The 17,251-nt window shown below is 41.8% G+C and overlaps 1 protein-coding gene and 1 pseudogene across 4 annotated transcripts in view; one reads left to right on the top strand and one right to left on the bottom strand.

Annotated features, from left to right (window-relative positions):
- The window catches only part of ENTPD1 (ectonucleoside triphosphate diphosphohydrolase 1), a 102,401-nt gene that overhangs the window by 56,315 nt on the left and 28,835 nt on the right, over positions 1 to 17,251 (top strand). For all 4 annotated transcript variants that reach the window (XM_037050862.1, XM_037050860.1, XM_037050859.1 and 1 more), the window contains 2 exons: positions 14,361 to 14,478; positions 15,835 to 15,985. In XM_037050862.1, coding sequence (XP_036906757.1) covers positions 15,897 to 15,985 — 89 coding nt within the window. In that variant the 5' untranslated portion in view covers positions 14,361 to 14,478; positions 15,835 to 15,896. The remainder of the gene's footprint in view (positions 1 to 14,360; positions 14,479 to 15,834; positions 15,986 to 17,251) is intronic.
- Positions 8,163 to 8,675, bottom strand: LOC118990301 (uncharacterized protein KIAA1143 homolog; annotated as a pseudogene).

The following is a 17,251-nucleotide window of genomic DNA, read 5'->3' as shown; positions in this document are numbered from 1 at the left end:
GAGAAGAATTGAATCTGAGCTTAGTATGGTGGGCTCAGGGGTGGACATCTCATCCATTAAACTTTAGTAGTACTCAAGGTTGGCTCTGTATATAGAAGCATCTAGAAAGCTTTAAAAATATACTCACATCTATTTCTCTTAGCAATATTCTGATGTATCTCCTTGTAAGGGAAACAAAAGAAATAAATAAACAAATGAGACTACATCAAACTGAAAAGTTTTTGCACAGCAAAGGAGAAACCATCAACACAATGAAAAAAGTCAGCCTATTGAACCGAAGAAGATATTCACCAATGACACATTCGATAAGGGGGTAATATCCCAAATTATAAAGAATTCATACAACTCAACACCAAAAAGAAGCCCAAACGATCCAGTTAATAATGAGCAGAGGAAAGCCCTGGCTAGTGTAGCTCAGTGGATTGAGCGCGGACCTGCGAACCACACGATCACGGTTCGATTCCCAGTCAGGGCATGTGCCTGGGTTGCAGGCCAGTTCCCAGCAGGGGACTCACAAGAAGCAACCATACATTGATATTTCTCTCCTTCTCTCCTTCCCTTCCCCTCTAAAGATAAATAAGTAATAAAATCTTATAAAAAAATGAGCAGAGAACCTGAATAGACACTTCTCCAAAGAGGACACACAGATGGTTAATAGACACATGAAAAGATGCTCAACATCACTAATCATCAGAGATATGCAAATTAAAAGCACAATGAAACTACCTCACACTTGTTAGAATGACTATCATCAATAAATCAAGAAACAAGTGATAGAGAGGATGTGGAGAAAAGAGGGTCCTTATGAACTGTTGGTGGGAATGTAGACTGGTGCCTCCACTGCAGAAAACAGTGGCCATTTCTCAAAAAATTAAAAATGGAACTTCCTTATGACCCAGCAATTCCATTTCTGGGAATATGTTCAAAGAAACCCAAAACACTATTTGAAAAAAACATATGCACCCCTATGTTTATTGTGGCATTATTTACAATAAACAAGGTATGGAGGCAACACTATGCCCTTCAGTAGATGAGTGGATAAAGAGGTAGGGGGCCATTTGCACACTGGAATGCTACTTGGCCATAAAAAAGAAGGAAAGCTTACCTTTCACTTACCTATAGTGAAATAGGTCAGTCAGAAGAAGATAAATACTATATGATTTCACCTTCATGTGAAATCTAAAGAACAAAATAAATGAACAAGCAAAAATGAAATAGACTCATAGACAGAGAGCAGCCTGATGGTTGCCAGAGGGGAAGGGGGTTGGGGGACTGGGTGAAAAAGATGAAGGGATTAAGAAGTAAAAATTGGCCCTGGCTGGTGTAGCTCAGTGGATTGAGCGCGGGCCTGAGAACCAAACAACCGCGGTTTGATTCCCAGTCAGGGCACATGCCTGGGTTGCAGGCCAGTTCCCAGCAGGGGACGCATGAGAGGCAACCATACATTGATATTTCTGTCCCTCTCTCCTTCCCTTCCCCTCTAAAAATAAATAAATAAAATCTTTAAAAAAAAAGAAGTACAAATTGGCAGTTATAACATAGTCATGAGGATGTAAAGTACAGCATAGAGAATATAGTCAATAATATTGTATGGTGCTAGGTAGGTACCAGAAATATTGGGGGGATACTATGTAAAGCATATGCTTATCTAACTGCTGTCTGAACACCTGAAATTAATACAAAATAATATTGAATGTTAACTGTAATTGAAATACTAAAACATAAATAAATAAAATTTAAAAATACTCATGTCTGGGCCTCCCCAGGTCAATTAAATCAGAATCTTTGGAGGTGAAGCCAGGCATTGGTGGGTTGGAAAGGCTTCCCAGGTGATTCTAATGAGTACTCATGATCGCAAACCGCTGCTTTGAAGGTTTCAAATTCAGAGGTGATGCCCAGATATGTGTTCCCAAGATTCCTTGTAAATAGAGAGCAGATTCGAGGAGGAGAGACCAGTTAGGATGCCCCTGTCATGGTCTAGACAAGTACATGAGGCTAGAATTAAGGTATTGTCTATGGGGTGAGGGTATAATGTGAGAGACACTTAGGCTGACCAGATCTTAGTGATCCAATTCCTTAGAGGACCTTTTAAGATAAAAATGAAGCACCTTGAGACAGGAATGTTGAGAACAACCTCTGTGTGCTTCTGTTTACAGAGGGTGGTGGCCATAGCCCCTCCTGGTGCAACTTTATACATGTGAAATCTTCTCCTGTCTCTCCACCTCCTTCCTTTGATTCTTCATTCCTGTCCCCTTGCAGCTATAAATTATTCTGCCTGCCCAACGTGTGACACAACACAGGCCATGGACTCATACTGCCTGGGCTTGAACCTCAGCACTGCTCTTTCTAGTTACTTTCTAGTTTCTAGGACTTAACCTTTTTGAGCCTCAGTTTCTCCAAGTGTAAGATGGAGCTGATAATTGATATCTCATAGATGACTGTAAGAATTAAGTGGAATAAAGTAAGTGGAGTGCAAAGCACTCCAGGTGGAAGTCTGGTCCACTGGGGGCACTAAGTGTTAATAATTCATGTGTTACCATCTTTGGCCTGTCTGCCTGGTGACCAACTGCCACTTATCTCTATCCCGGCTCCTTCCCATCTGACTTGCCCTTGTCTCACCCAGCTCAGGTCACCCTTCCAGTCCTAATGATCTGGACTTGTCAACTTCTTGCCTAACCCAGTTTGGGTTCAGCCTTGCTGGGGAGGTAGTGGCCTCCTGACTGGCCCACATTTGGCAAAATACAAGAACTCTTTAATGTAGTGATGTGTTTACATACCAAACTACTTAGGTTGTAAGCACAATGAGGACAAGGACTGGGTTTCAGTTGTCTTTGCATATATTGTATTATTTACTTCATTCATTCATTTAACAAATAGTCATTGACTTTATTTTCTGCCCAGTGACCACGACTGGAAAACCTTACTTTCATGGAGCTTATAGTCTAGAGTGAGAGATAATCATTAATCAAATAATCACAAAATAAATGTTAAATTGCAGCCACCACAGCATCTGACTTGGGTGGTTGCCTCATAAAAGTTTGCTGACTCTATGAATAGAGTGAACAGGTAAACCTGCTCCCTCCTTGGGTGTGAAGAGCATGTGAAGGACCAACCTGACAGCAGGGTTCGTCAGTGTGTGAAGCAGGCTGCTTCTTCAGGATCCCCTAAAGATCCTAGTTCCCCAGAGCCTCCTCATTTCCAACTTCCAGGTTGCAGGGCCTGGGAATCAACACTTTTAACAGGCATCCTGGGGCATTCTCATGTCATTAAAATCTGGGAACCACTGTCCTGTAGCTAGTAATGACCACTTCAAAAAAAGAAACAGCATGGGCCTTAATGAAGCATGATTAGCTGTACCAAAGCATCCCCTGAGAAAGTTGCGCGGCCCATGTAGAACTGAGAAAGTGCTTTTATCATGGTGAACCTGGGTGGGGAGATAGTGGGGAGGTCTGCTTGGTTCACCGCTTCCTTAAGTACCCACTCCTCGTTGAACCCTGGCAGTTAACGAGTTGCCAGACATTCCCTTTAGCATGAACATTCCATATTCTGGCACACACAGAAGCCCACAGGGCACTCTCAGAGGCACCAGACCTACCCAATACCAAACTGTATGCCTTCATTAGAAGCTGGTCACTTCTATGGAATGCTGGCTCAGGTACCAAATGGCTCTGACTTCAATCCCAGATCTGCTGCTTTCTAACTATGAGACTTTGGGCAAGTAAATTCCTCTCTGTATAGCTCAGTTTCCTTATATGTAAAATGGAGATAGTACCTACTTTGAGGATGGTTGTGAGGAATAGTACCAGTAACTCACTTATCAGAGTGCCCAGCACATTCGAAGCCTTCAGTGGAGAGCACCTGTCAACACTGCTTCGAGGGAGATGAGTTCTAGGCAAGGCTTTCACCTGTTAGTGTGTTGTGGTCGCAGAGCCGGCATTCTCAGAATGTCCAGCTGCTGTTCAAAGGTAGTGGCCTGTCCCCATGCATCTACTTTTTTTCACAAGTAACTTAAGTATTGTCCTTAATAAGCATTTGTAATTTTATCTCTTTATGGAAAATTTGTAAGGATTTGCTCTAAATTTTAACCTTAAATACTCCTGGACAATAGCTATATTATTTTTACTCCACTGGCTATTAATGTTTCATTTAAAAAACAACACCTGGAGATAGGTGATGATGATGATGGTTTAACAAGAATATAAATGTACTTAATACCACCGAAATGTACATTTAAAATGGTTAAAATGGTCAATTTTATGTTCTGTGTATTTTACTACATTTAAAAATGTAAAATAAAAATGAACCACAAAACTGTGGTTTGTATAGAAGGTCTAGAAACTCCAGTTAAAGAAAAAAGACAAGAAGAAAATGGTCTCTAATCATTTATAGGCCCTGCTAGCATTGCTATAGCTAATGGAGACGCGGTTTGTTTATGGAGGACTAGAGTTCCACTCAAAAGGATAAGCTTAGTTCATTCAAAAAGATTTGCAGAGATAGACTGATGAGGTTGTTGAAGTATCTGTTAAAGCTACAGAAACTTTTAAGAAAGATACCGAAGAACCAGTTATGGCTGAAGGGGCTGAGAGAAGGGGCTTAGTTATCACACTGTTGTCTGTGTCACCTGGCTTACGGTTTTTTGGGGAGTGGTGGTGGTGGAACACAACCCTAATGGCACTACTTTTTATTAGACTGTGAATACTAACCTCCTTTAAGACTGAAGAAGTTTAGGAGCCATATAGTTCTATTCCCCCTCAATCAAACATTTGATCCAACAATTGTCTGTTGAATTCCTTCTTTGTGCCCAACATGTAGTACAGCACACCATGGTGGATGTTGCCCATAGCAGGGTAAGCAAAACAGACCCGCCCTAATGTAGTTTATAGTCTGATAAGAAAGACAGGCATCAATTAAGCAGCCACATAAACATGCAGTTACACATTGTGGTAAGTTCTGTCTTCAGAGAAATACTACAGGCACTCTGAACACATGGACTAGAAGGGTACAGTCTAATCTGAGACAGTCAGAGAAGGCTGGGACTTCCAGTGCAGGGCTTTCTGGGCAAAGGCTCTGGAAGAGAAGCTGGGCGGCCCATGTGGAACTGAGAGCAGGCCAGCGTGAGGGCAGGCGTTTTCTGAATGAGCAGACTCAGAGGAGAAGGTTAAATGCCCCACTTCTGCAAAGTTAGGAATAGAAGTAGGTTATCTGATGCTCCAGTTTCCTATTTTTTTCCATATCTAGGGAGATGTACCCAAAGGCCTGGGCCTATAACATTTGCACAGGTAGAATTATTTCCGTACTAAGGAGTCAGCCCCACTTCCACATGGCCTCCACTCTCCGTGAGCTCAGGGTCTGTTGCTACCCACCTCTCCAAGTCTTTAGCAAGCCCCTACATTAGTGTCTCTGTGAACCAAGCAAGGACATTTTGACACTTTTCCCCCCTAGGCCACTGCTTCTGTTCACTCAGCATACTTCATGAAGATCAGTTACTATGGCTAACCTTATGTTCCTGACCACAGACTAGCTTAGGACAAAACTGTCTACACAGTAAGATTACAGCTTTATAAAAATCACCATGCACTTAAAAAAAACTTAGAAGGAATAAATAAAAATAACAATGATGTCTAGTTGGTGGGATATTAAATAAATGTCTTTTTCCCTTTAGCTTCATTTTCTAGATGCTATTTGGTAAACTTTTGTATTCTTACAACTGAAATAATAATATTAAAGAAATGTCAGATCTTTTCCTCACTACTCAAACCTTAGGTTTTTCTTCAATGTGAAGGACATACTCATCGCTTTTAGAAATGTTATAAATATGAGCTACAGAGAAACACTGGGTAAGGGTGGTAGCATGGCAAGGCACCCGCACTTCTCAAAGCATTTCGGTAGAGTAGAGCTTATGTTTAAAACAGAATTCTGTGGTCACTGACTCTGGGGATGCTGGCTTGCCTAAGGTTAAGCAGGTTTCTCCACTGTCAGACTTCCCAGAAGCATTCACTGCTTCTCAGGTTCAGGCACCAAGGCCAAGGACAGAGCGCACAGCATTCTCCAAACTTCCGGGGAGGTTATTTGCCCAGATTCTCGCAGGCTTCCTATCTCTGGGATACACACTAGGAAATACTGGTGAAAGAGAACGAAAAGTGGTTCTTGATGGATCTGTCAAGGCACTAATTATCTGCATCTATTAAGTAAGCCCTTGAATAGTTCTGGACACAGTGTATCATCTTTAAAATAAGATTAGAGGAATGAACATCTAGCTGTTAAGTGGACCAGCTATGAAAATGAGTATATGTGCTGACAGTTTTGTTATAATGAGAGGCAAACTCTTGAAATGCTCAAACAGAATTCTCAGTCCAGCTTTATCTGTCCTACAAGTGACAAGCAATATAAGTTTTATTCTGCAAACCATTTTAGAAAACAAAAACATTTGGCACAGTGCAACAGGTTAGCATTCCAGTCTGCTGTAGATACAAGGTGAAAAAAATGTCCTTAATTCCTGTGTTAAAAAGTATGCTGGCCCTGGCCAGGTGGCTCAGTTCATTGGGGAATGTCGTCCTGTAAACCAAAAAGTTGCAGGTTCAATTCCTGGTCAGGACACATACCTAGGTTGTGGGTTTTATCCCTGGTCAGGGCACATATAAGAAGCAACTGATAGATGTTTCTCATGTTGATGTTTCTCTTTCTCTCAATCTCTCTTTTCTCTCCCAAACATCCTCAGGTGAGGATTAAGAAAAGGTGGGGTGAATTTGCTCCTTTCAAACACTTGCCAAATGAGTAGTAAAAGCTTTCATTTCTCAACCACCTCACTGTGTAAGGCCTTGGAGAAACAGCCTTATAGAAGCAATGCTTGTTCCTTTGTTCGACTGGAAGAGTGACTTTCATGTCAACAAAGACAAAATGTCCTGATTCCAGATAAAGGCTGCTTGCTGTTTCTGCCTCACTAACTTTGATCATTTGTTGCTGTGGTTGGAACATTTTCTGGCAGGAAGAATCCAGGGCCCTGCTAGGGAACAACAATATTTTGTCCTGTTTCTCACGGCTTCAGACTGCTCAGTCAGACCCCTCTCGGCCCACAACAGTCACCACCTAAGGCAATTCTTGGTTTCCACTTGCTGCAAGCCCAGCTGCAGAGGAATCTGTCTAGCTTACTTTCCTTGCCGTGCCCAAAGCAAGTGCCCTTTCTTTGTAAGGGCATAATGCTAATTACTACAGGGAATCCTCTGCTGTGTGTACAAGGCAGAGAACACTGTGGAGGTCATGGAGGTCAGGGATCCTCACGCTGTACAGTGATGATACTCCCAGGTCTGTGGTTAAATAAAGTAAGACTTGATACCTCAAAAGAGTTCATTTTTCCCAGTGGTCCAGGGAGGTCTCTTCAATTCTCATTCTTGTCTTTTTTCTCTCTGGAAATTCTTAGGTTTTTTTTTTTTTGNAAGCAAGTGCCCTTTCTTTGTAAGGGCATAATGCTAATTACTACAGGGAATCCTCTGCTGTGTGTACAAGGCAGAGAACACTGTGGAGGTCATGGAGGTCAGGGATCCTCACGCTGTACAGTGATGATACTCCCAGGTCTGTGGTTAAATAAAGTAAGACTTGATACCTCAAAAGAGTTCATTTTTCCCAGTGGTCCAGGCAGGTCTCTTCAATTCTCATTCTTGTCTTTTTTCTCTCTGGAAATTCTTAGGTTTTTTTTTTTTTTTTTTGGTTAAAAAATATAATTTACATACATACACTCCCCAGACAGGAATTAACAAAGTGTTATTACTGTACTAGTTAATGTCTACAGAATTAACATTTCAAGTCAAAGGAGCATTGATGGATAGACATAGTTTTCATTATCTTAATAAACTTTTTTTCATTTTCTAAATTTTCTATAATATACTTGTATTATCTTTATAATAGGAAAATAATGTTATTTTTAAAAACATCCCACCTTGGCTGGTGTAGCTCAGTGGATTGAGCGCGGGCCTGTGAACCACATGATCGCGGTTCTATTCCCAGCCAGGGCACATGCCTGGGTTGTAGGCCAGTTCCCAGCAGGGGACTCACGAGAGGCAACCATACATTGATATTTCTCTCATTCTCTCCTTCCCTTCCTCTCTAAAGACAAATAAATAAAATCTTTTAAAACAATCCCATATGCTCCTAAAAACTAAGTCCAAAATGTTTATATTTGTTAATTTTCATCTTTACTGTCAAAAGAAAGGAGGCTACTGTTTTTGATTGGCTTTTGTGAGTTCTTTTTAACTGAGTCCTGCTTATTTATGTATCTTTGTTTGTCTTTTTCTTTTTTGAGCTTGCTGTTAAACCTGAGCATTTTTCATCTGAGGAACACTTGACTGGTTTTTGATGCATGATTCTTTCATCCGCTGAAGCTGGTTCTTCATCTGCTTTGGCAGCCTTTATTTCTGCTTTAATTTCATGACTTCTTCAGCTGACAGATCTCCTTTTTTTAAAACCACCCCTTGAGGCTGTTTATCTTCTTGGTCACTGTGGTCACCATCTTCATCTGGGAGCTGACACTGGATTCTCTTGGTCTCCATGGTGGGCCCTTCCCTGTAGCTGACCTGTTCCTTAAAGCGGGACAGGAAAGCAGGCTTGGCTGGCTGCACGATACCTGGTTCCATTTGCTCATGGTTGCTCAGGGGAAGACTGGTTCTCCATGTTGCCTTGAGATTGTGGAAGTTCTTAGGTTCTAAGCATGTGATAAGACAATATGAGGAATATATATATATATAAACTGCTAACTTAAGCATTGTGGTTTTGTGTGTATGTGTGTGTGTGTCTGTGTGTCACCTGGATACCTCAGAGATTTCAGGCTAAGTGGAAAGCACGCGGAAGTATGAGCTTATATAGAACAAAAATGTCCTACCTTAATATTTAAAGAGCTTCCTATGAAACCCCTTTATTTAAAAATCTATAATCTTGAAAGAATGACATCAAGCACAGTGAAGGTGAAAGAACAAGCAAAGTGGAGATACTACGAAGTAGTTTGCAACTGTCATAATTCTATTCTCAGTATGACTCTTACTTAGGACTCCATAGAACTAATGTTACCATAAAGTAACTGGATCTGGACTGGGTGTGCCTTGGGCCAGCCTGTAGTGTGTAGGTTCTTCATGCAGGAAAGATCTCACAAGTCCAGGTGATTCTGAGAATATGTTTATTAAAGCTGAGCCTAGGATAGAAGAAGCAACAGGAAAGAGCCTAGGTAGGGTTGCTTTGGTTCTCTAGAAATGTAGTAAGACAGAAATAAGCCTGGGCAGGTTACTTTGCTTCCATGGAAAGTCAGAGAAAAGGGGGCCTTGAAGACATGTTCAGGGGGTTAGCCCGGGACAAGCTGCCATTGCCTATTGCTCCCCTGGTTGCAAGTCTCGTGGAGACCTGTTGAGTTTAGGAGATGCACACCTATGGAGGAAAGAAGAGGGGGAATGGAAAGGCACAGGCGTGCTCCCGGGAGGCAGAGCACTGAATCATCAGCATCATCAATGGCAGACCACACTTGGAGGTACACAGTCCAGATGAGCCACAGAATGTGATGAGAGTAGTTAGCTCACACTTCAGAAGTGCTACCTCTGCTTTTCCTTTTGCCCCCCCCATTTACTTTCCTCCATTTTTGTCTCCAGTATAGGGATAATAAATAAAAGTATATGTGCCCCTCACAAGCCCATAGCAGACATTGTTATTCAATCATGGCATTTTGGTCCCTGATTAAACCCAGGGGTATAATCAAAGATGAACATTAATTGGTCAATGTGGGCATTCTTTAGTCTACTCCTGGGTAAGTACCCCAGAGAAATGAGAGCTCATGTCCACAAAATGAAATGTGTAAGAATGTTCCTGGCAGCTATATTCTTAATAGTTCCAATGAAAAAACCTAAATGTCCATCAAGAGTTGAGTGCATAAAAATATGCATATAGTATATTAAAATATGAAATACTCTACAGAAATGAAAAGGGATCAACTACCGATACACACAGTTTGAATGCATCTTTGAGACATAATGCAGAATGAAAGAAATTAGACACTGTAGGGTAAGTGGAGGCAGTCTGGCTTCCTCATCCAGGTGTCTGGGTAACTAAGGGGAGCAGTGTTCCCATAGCCTTGGAGGGGCCTGGTTACCAGTGTTCACACGGCCTTGAGACTGGATCCCATAAACTATTCCCATAACATGAAGTGAGCTCCCATGCGCAGAATTATGTTATGTCATATAATGTTCTGGCAGTTTTCTGGCTTTGTTCCCCTCTAGTACTTAAACAGGTAGGGACTCCCTGCTGGGGGTGATGATGATGAGTGACACGCAAGGGGACATGTGCCATGCTGGGTGCCATGCTGGGGAGCAGGGGCCACAACATGAGACATGCAGACAGACACGTAGCTTGCAGCATGTGTGGCTGGCCCACCCATGAATAAAGGCATGCCAGACATCCCAATGGTTCCTTGAATATTTTTATGTCTGCACAAATATCATGAACCTGCCTGGCCTTGAAGGGTGGCAACACAGACATAAATAAAGGAGGCACATTATGTCACTCCATTTACTGTAGTTCAAAAAATAGGCAAAACTCATCCATGGTGATGGAAGTCCAGATTGTAGTTACTCATGAGGGAAACTAAGAAGGACACCAGGAAGCCTTCTGGAGACTAGAAAATGTTCTGTATCTCCACCTTGGTGATGATTTATATGGATGTCCACGTGGGCAAAAATTCATTGGGATGCACAGCTAAGATCTGCATATTTTGCTATAGTTCTCTTTCATTAAAAGTTCTCAAAAGGGGGCACCAAGTCACTTCTGGTCAAGACAGTGGCGTAAGCATGGCTTGGCTCCTCCCACAACCACATCAAAATTAAAACTAAAATATAGAACAACCATCACTCAGGACCATCAGAAATTGAGTTGAATGGAAGCCTGACAACTACAGAATTATAGAAACCACATATATCCAGACTGGTAGGAGAGGTGCAGATGCTGAACTGGGTGGTCTCTCACTCACATGTGGTGTATAAAAATTAGGGACGGATATTTCAGGAGTGAGAAGTCCTGGCCTCATACCAGGCCCCCCAAGTCCAAGGTTCCAGTGCCAGATAGACAAGTCCCCACAACTTCTGGCTGCAAAAACTAGCTGAGATTGAGTTGCTGGAAGAAACTTCTGGAGCCCTAAGCAGTTCCTCTTATAGAACCTACACAGGGACTCACTTACTCAGACTCACTTCCTCTGAGCTCCAGAACTGGTGTAGCCACTTGTAACACACCAGTGGCAAACAGGGAGACACTGAGGTCCCTTGCAGCAGAGGCCATTGTCCCTTTTCTAAAAGCTCCCCCAACAGAGCCAGCAATTGGGGCCATATCTGAGACCCCATCAACCTGGCTAACACTGTTTGACCTGCCTTGGAAATCCCCAGAGATTCTGCCCCACCAAACCTAGGGGCCCACCCAAGCTGCTTTTCCATATGAATGGTTGGCCTGGGCTCATGCTTCACAAATTCCTAAATCCTATCAAACTAGCAACGGTTAGCCTCACTGAGCCCCAGGCACAGCACAGCACAGCACAGCACAGCACAGCAGCAGCCAGCCTAGATTAACAGCTTGGCTTCACCTGGGAATCTCCAAGCCCAGTACAAGTATCAGCCACCTCAGATTGCTTTATAGTTCAGGCAGGATGACCTGGGGCAGAACACAGGTGGGGGCTGACCTTAGCTTTCACTACCTGGGAAACCCTAGGGCCAGTGCACCCAGTGGACAGACCATGTTGTAGCACCCTACCTTGCCCCTGCACAGCTAATCCTCCACGAGGGTGGAGGTTGGTGGTCAGTGGTCAGAGCCAATCCTTCCTTGCAGCTGACTGGCCTGGGTAAATCCCTTTCATTGATCTGCCAACAGCAACCAAGGCTGAACTACAAGAGAAGGGTGTATAGTAAATCCATACAAAGGGCATACCTTGAGTACCCTGCTTGGGTGTAGCGGAGGCTGTGCCACTGGATCCTACAGGACATCTACATCATTAGGCCACACTACCAAGACACAGAGTCAAAGCAGCTCTCCCTAATACATAGAAACATACATGGAGAGGCTGTGAAATGAGGAGACAAAGAACCATGGCCCAAATTCATTTGGACAGATCAAACTCCAGAAAAAGAGCTAAATGAAATGGACATAAGTACTTTATCAAATGCAAAGTTCAAAACACAGGTTGTGAGAATGCTCAAGGAACTTAGTGAGAACCTCAATAGCATAAAAAGATCCAGTCAGAAACAAGGGCTATACTAATTGAAATAAAGAACAATTTATAGGGAGACAATAGTAGAGTGGATGAAGCCAAGAATCAAGTCAATGATTCGAAACATAAGGAAACAAAAACAACCAAACAGAACAAGAAGAAGAAAAAAGAATCCAAAAAAAATGAGGAAAGTAGAAGCAGCCTCTGGGATAGCTTCAAGAGGTCCAACATTCACATCATACACTGGGGTGCCAGAAGGAGAAAAGAAAGAGCAAGAAATTGGAAACCTATTGGAAAAAATAATGAAAGAAAAAATTCCTAATTTGATGAAGGAAATAGATATGCAAGTCCAGGAAACACAGAATCCCAAAGAAGGTGGATACAAAGAGGCCCACACCAAGACACGTCATAATTAAAATGCCCAAGGTTAAAGATAAAGAGAGAATCTTAAAAGCAGCAAGAGAAAAAGCAGTTAGTTATCTACAGGGGAGTTCCCCTAAGACTGTCAGCTGATTTCTCAAAACAAACTTTGCAGGCTAGAAGGGATAAGCAAGAAATATTCAAAATCATGAAAATCAAGGACCTATAGCCAAGATTGCTCTACATAGCAAAAATATAATTTAGAATCAAAGGGCAAATAATGGGCTTCCCAGACAAAAAACTAAAGGAGCTCATCATCATTAAACCATTATTATACAAACTGTTAAAAGGACCTATTTAAGAAAAAGAAGATCAAAACTATGAAAAATAAAATGGCGATAAATACATATTTATCAACATTTGAATCTGAAAGCAAACTAAGCAAACAAGAACAGAGGCAGAATCATGAATACAGAGAGCATTTTTATGGTTGTCCGGTGGGAGGGGGTGTAGGGGAATGGGTGAAGAGGTGAGGGGATTAAGAACTACAGGCAGTTATAGAATAGCCATGGGGATATAAAGTACAGTGTAGGAAATGGAGTAGCCAAAGAATTATATGCATGACCCATGGATATGAACAATGGTGTGGGGATTGTCTGAGGGAGTGGGGAGTGTTGTGAGAAGGGGGGCAAAAAGGGAAAATCAGGGCAACTGTAAACATAATCAATAAAATATAATTTAAAAAAGTAGAAAGTCTAATTAAAAAGGGGGCACCAATATGAAAACTATTGTCTAGTCCTTGGTCCTATATTTCTCTATATAAGGATCATAAGTTCTGAAGTCTGATTCAAATCCATGCTCTGCCACCCATTAGCTGTGTCTCTTGAGTACATTACATAACCTTTTGTGCTTTAGCTCCTTGCCTATGCAGAGGGGATAAAAATACCTTCTAATTTATAGCACTGTTCTGAGGGTTAAATCAGGTAATTCTTATAAATGCTTCATAACACACCTGCCTGGTACACTTAGTATACTCATGAAATGTGAGCTGGGGACTTTGTTTTTCTCCTGTTCTCTGACTGTATAGTTCTAACTCATGCTGTCTTCCCCCACCCCAACATTCTTTCTTCCTTTCATCACCCCCTACTCTTCTTAAGGGCCCCAAACATGAAGTTGAAGTTCATATCTCTTAAATTTGGGGGGGTACAATTTATAGTGATATTTATAATAAAAAAGAAAGCAATTGTTTTTCATGCCTCTCTTCCAAAGCCTAAACCACATGACAGACCAATTACATTAATATTTGGGTAGTGGTGGGTAGACATCAGCAGCCTTCGAAGCTCTCCAGGTAATTCTAATGCTTTCTATGGGGACACAGTTTGGGAATTACTAAATTAATGGCTCTCCATTCCCTCCATATTGTCTCAACCACTTCAGCACATGGTTTGGAAACGAGCTGCACATGAGAACCACCAAGAAGCTTCTAAACAAAACTGATGCTCAGGCCCCACCCTTGCAAGGTCTGGATATTTCTAATGTGCAGCCAATATCGAGAGCCCCTATGCTAGAGTGGTGGAAGTTCTGGACTTCTGGTGGATCTTGTGCCCAGGGCGACTCTAGGCACCTTGCCCTACCCCTGCCTTCCATGTTCCTCTTGGATTAAAGTAATTTCTCCTCATATTTTTGAAAACTCTTGTCTTTGTCTTTTTTTTCTCTTGCAAGCTGAATATGGAGAAGAACAATGTAATGCTGATAAGTTCTTGGTTTGTTTTGCCCTCAGTATGGGATTGTGCTGGATGCAGGCTCTTCTCACACAACTTTGTACATCTATAAGTGGCCAGCGGAAAAGGAGAATGACACAGGGGTGGTGAATCAGATACACGAGTGCAAGGTAAAAGGTAAGATGAAGGGAAAGGGAAGGGCGGGGGACAGTGGGACAAGAAACGCATATGGCAAATGAAGGACACGAAGAAAAGCAAGTCAAGGGAAAAACATTGTGGAGCTGCTATTGTTATTTTGTCATTATTATAAAAATAATTTGAAATCATTACATGATTGAGCCCTTGAAGCATAAACTTAAAAATAACTGAGTAATAGTACCTCCCATCAACAGGACACTTCTGTGTGCTGTGCACCGACCTAAGTGCTAAAAATGTTATTTCATCTTCACGGTCTCCCTTGAGGTAGGTAAAATTATAGCCGTTATTTAAAATGAGGGGACTGAGGTTGAGAGAGGTCACGCCACTTGTCTCAGCTTGCTTGAGCAAGGAAGTGATGGACCGGGGATTCAAAGGGAGAGCTGCCGAACTTCAAACCCGAGTCTTAGCCAGTGGTCCTCAAATCTGAACCCTCTGGGGGGTTTGTTAAAGCACAGACGCTGGGCCCCACCCACCTTGAAGGCCAGACATTTTAAATGAAAACAATTAGTTGACAGCCTTGAGCTGATTTTCTTATTACAGTTAAGTAACCAGGTTGTTTAAAAACCTGTGAATGATAAGGATAACGTAGCTGGATAATCATCTTTGAACCAAATCATCACTGTAAAGCACTTAACAACAGTGTGGATGTTCATTTTAAAGTGAATTGAAATTGTTAAGTGTTAACTTCAAACCTTAAGGAATCTTGGCTCTAATCCCTTCCACGGCAACAATTAGATTTACTGTAATACTGGAAAAACAGTATTACTAGGGAGGTAGGTTATCAGAGTGGAAAAATCACTGAGGGGACACGGAAGAAACTCTGCTTCAGAAATGTTTGGGTCTAGCTATGATCACAGAGCTAGTTAGTTGCAGTTCCTATGTTTTCAGTAAAAGCCAATGTGCCTGGTGCTTATTTTAAGTTTTGTTTTAAATGTCATCTCCATCCATTTAGATCTAGGAATTAATGTGATTAATTATAGTTTTGTGGAAGAAATATCAAAAAGTAGCTACATAGAGTAGTTACCTATAAAATTCCCATTAATATCTGAACCTGTTAGAAAGGTTATGCAAATGCATGTGAAAATTGCGCCATCCAGTGGCAATGTTATTGAACAGCGAACAGACCCAGCCCGAGGTCTGAAAATATGTCCTTACTAATAAGCCAACGTTGGTTCAGTAAGTTACCCTCTAAGTAGAACAAACTAATGCATAATCACATTAAGAGATTGTCTTCTTGAATTTTATTAGAAAACACCAGTCTTTTGCTCTAATATTGTCATGGTGTGTTCTATACTTAAAAAATACATCGTCATCTGCTTCTGTATCTTTTTCTAGGTCCTGGAATATCACAATATGCTCACAAAACAAGTGACTTGGGCACTTATCTGACTACATGCATGGAAAGAGCCAGGGAAGTGATTCCAGTATCCCAGCACCAAGAGACACCTGTTTACCTGGGAGCTACAGCAGGCATGCGGTTGCTCAGGTACAGCAATGTGTAGGGAGAGTGCCCCACTTCCCTAACAACGCAAACAATTCTAAATATCCCGAATCTCAGTGAGTGGGTAAAACTCCCAAATTCAGTATGTGTAACTTGGGAGTTTAAGTATGTTTTTAAAAAATTCCCACTTGCCCTTCTCCCCCAGGAAATTCAAGGGAGCAAGGGCACAAAGAGAGAAAGATCAAGTCTATGTGAGGCCTGTTCAGAAAGTATCCAGACATGTCATATGAAAAATAGGGACATTTATTGAAGAAGATAAAGATACAAGAAACATTGTACATAGGACATTGACACCCCAGTCCCCTTCAAAGTAGGCACCTTGGGACCTCACACAGTCTTCCCAGTGTCTCTTCCATTCTTCAAAATACTCTGTAAAATCCTTTGTTGGAATCACCATCAGCTACCCCATCATATTTTCCTGAATCTCACTGACAGTCTGAAATCTCTTCCCTTTCAAAGGTGATTTTAGTTTTAGGAAAAGCCAGAATTCATAGGATGTCCAATCTGAGCTGTAGAGGGGCTGAGTCACCTGAGTGATTGGATTTTTCACTAAAAAATTCTGCGCAAGATGTGATGCATGAGCATTGCATTGTCATGCATTGCATTGTCCTCGAAAGCCTTCTGAACCATCTGAATAGTGTCTGTGGAGGAATGGTCAAGCTTAATGGAGAATTTGAGGCAGATTCGTTGCTTTACTGGTTCAGTCATTTTGAATGCAACAACCACACAGTACACATGCTCACTCAATGGCATCTACTCCCCCCACTGACTAGCACAGTGAAGTTGTCATTGTTCACATATGCTCATTCCAGTCCACTCTCCTTGACTGCCAGGTTACAACGATGTCATGCAAACCATTCTCATTATATTAATAATGGCTAGACTTTTTCTGGACAGACCTAGTATACTCTGGAATTTGGGGCTACAGATTAGCTGTTCAATCCCTGAGAGAGGTATGACTCAAGGAGAGTCACAGATGTCCCAAGACACAAATATTCACAACTAGCATATCTTTATTGGTCACCTCTTAGCATTTGTGTGCAGTATGATTCATTCATTCATTCATTTGCTGGTTTGTTCATTCACTCATGCTGCATGCACTGACTGACCACTCTGTCCCAGGATATAGAAGTAGGTATTCAATCAAAAACTTCGCTTGGTTTTTCTTCCATAAGATGGCTCTAGTAATGCTTAGTTGTCTTTAACATCATCCAAAATAATTTTGTTAGATTGTATTGTGACAGCTGTCAT

Source organism: Sturnira hondurensis, unplaced genomic scaffold (genome assembly GCF_014824575.4).
Source record: "Sturnira hondurensis isolate 20B ecotype Veracruz unplaced genomic scaffold, ASM1482457v3 Scaffold0006849, whole genome shotgun sequence".
In the NCBI taxonomy this organism is placed as follows: domain Eukaryota; kingdom Metazoa; phylum Chordata; class Mammalia; order Chiroptera; family Phyllostomidae; genus Sturnira; species Sturnira hondurensis.
The sequence above is the reverse complement of the archived record's forward strand: the minus strand, read 5'-3'. Positions and strand labels throughout refer to the sequence as shown.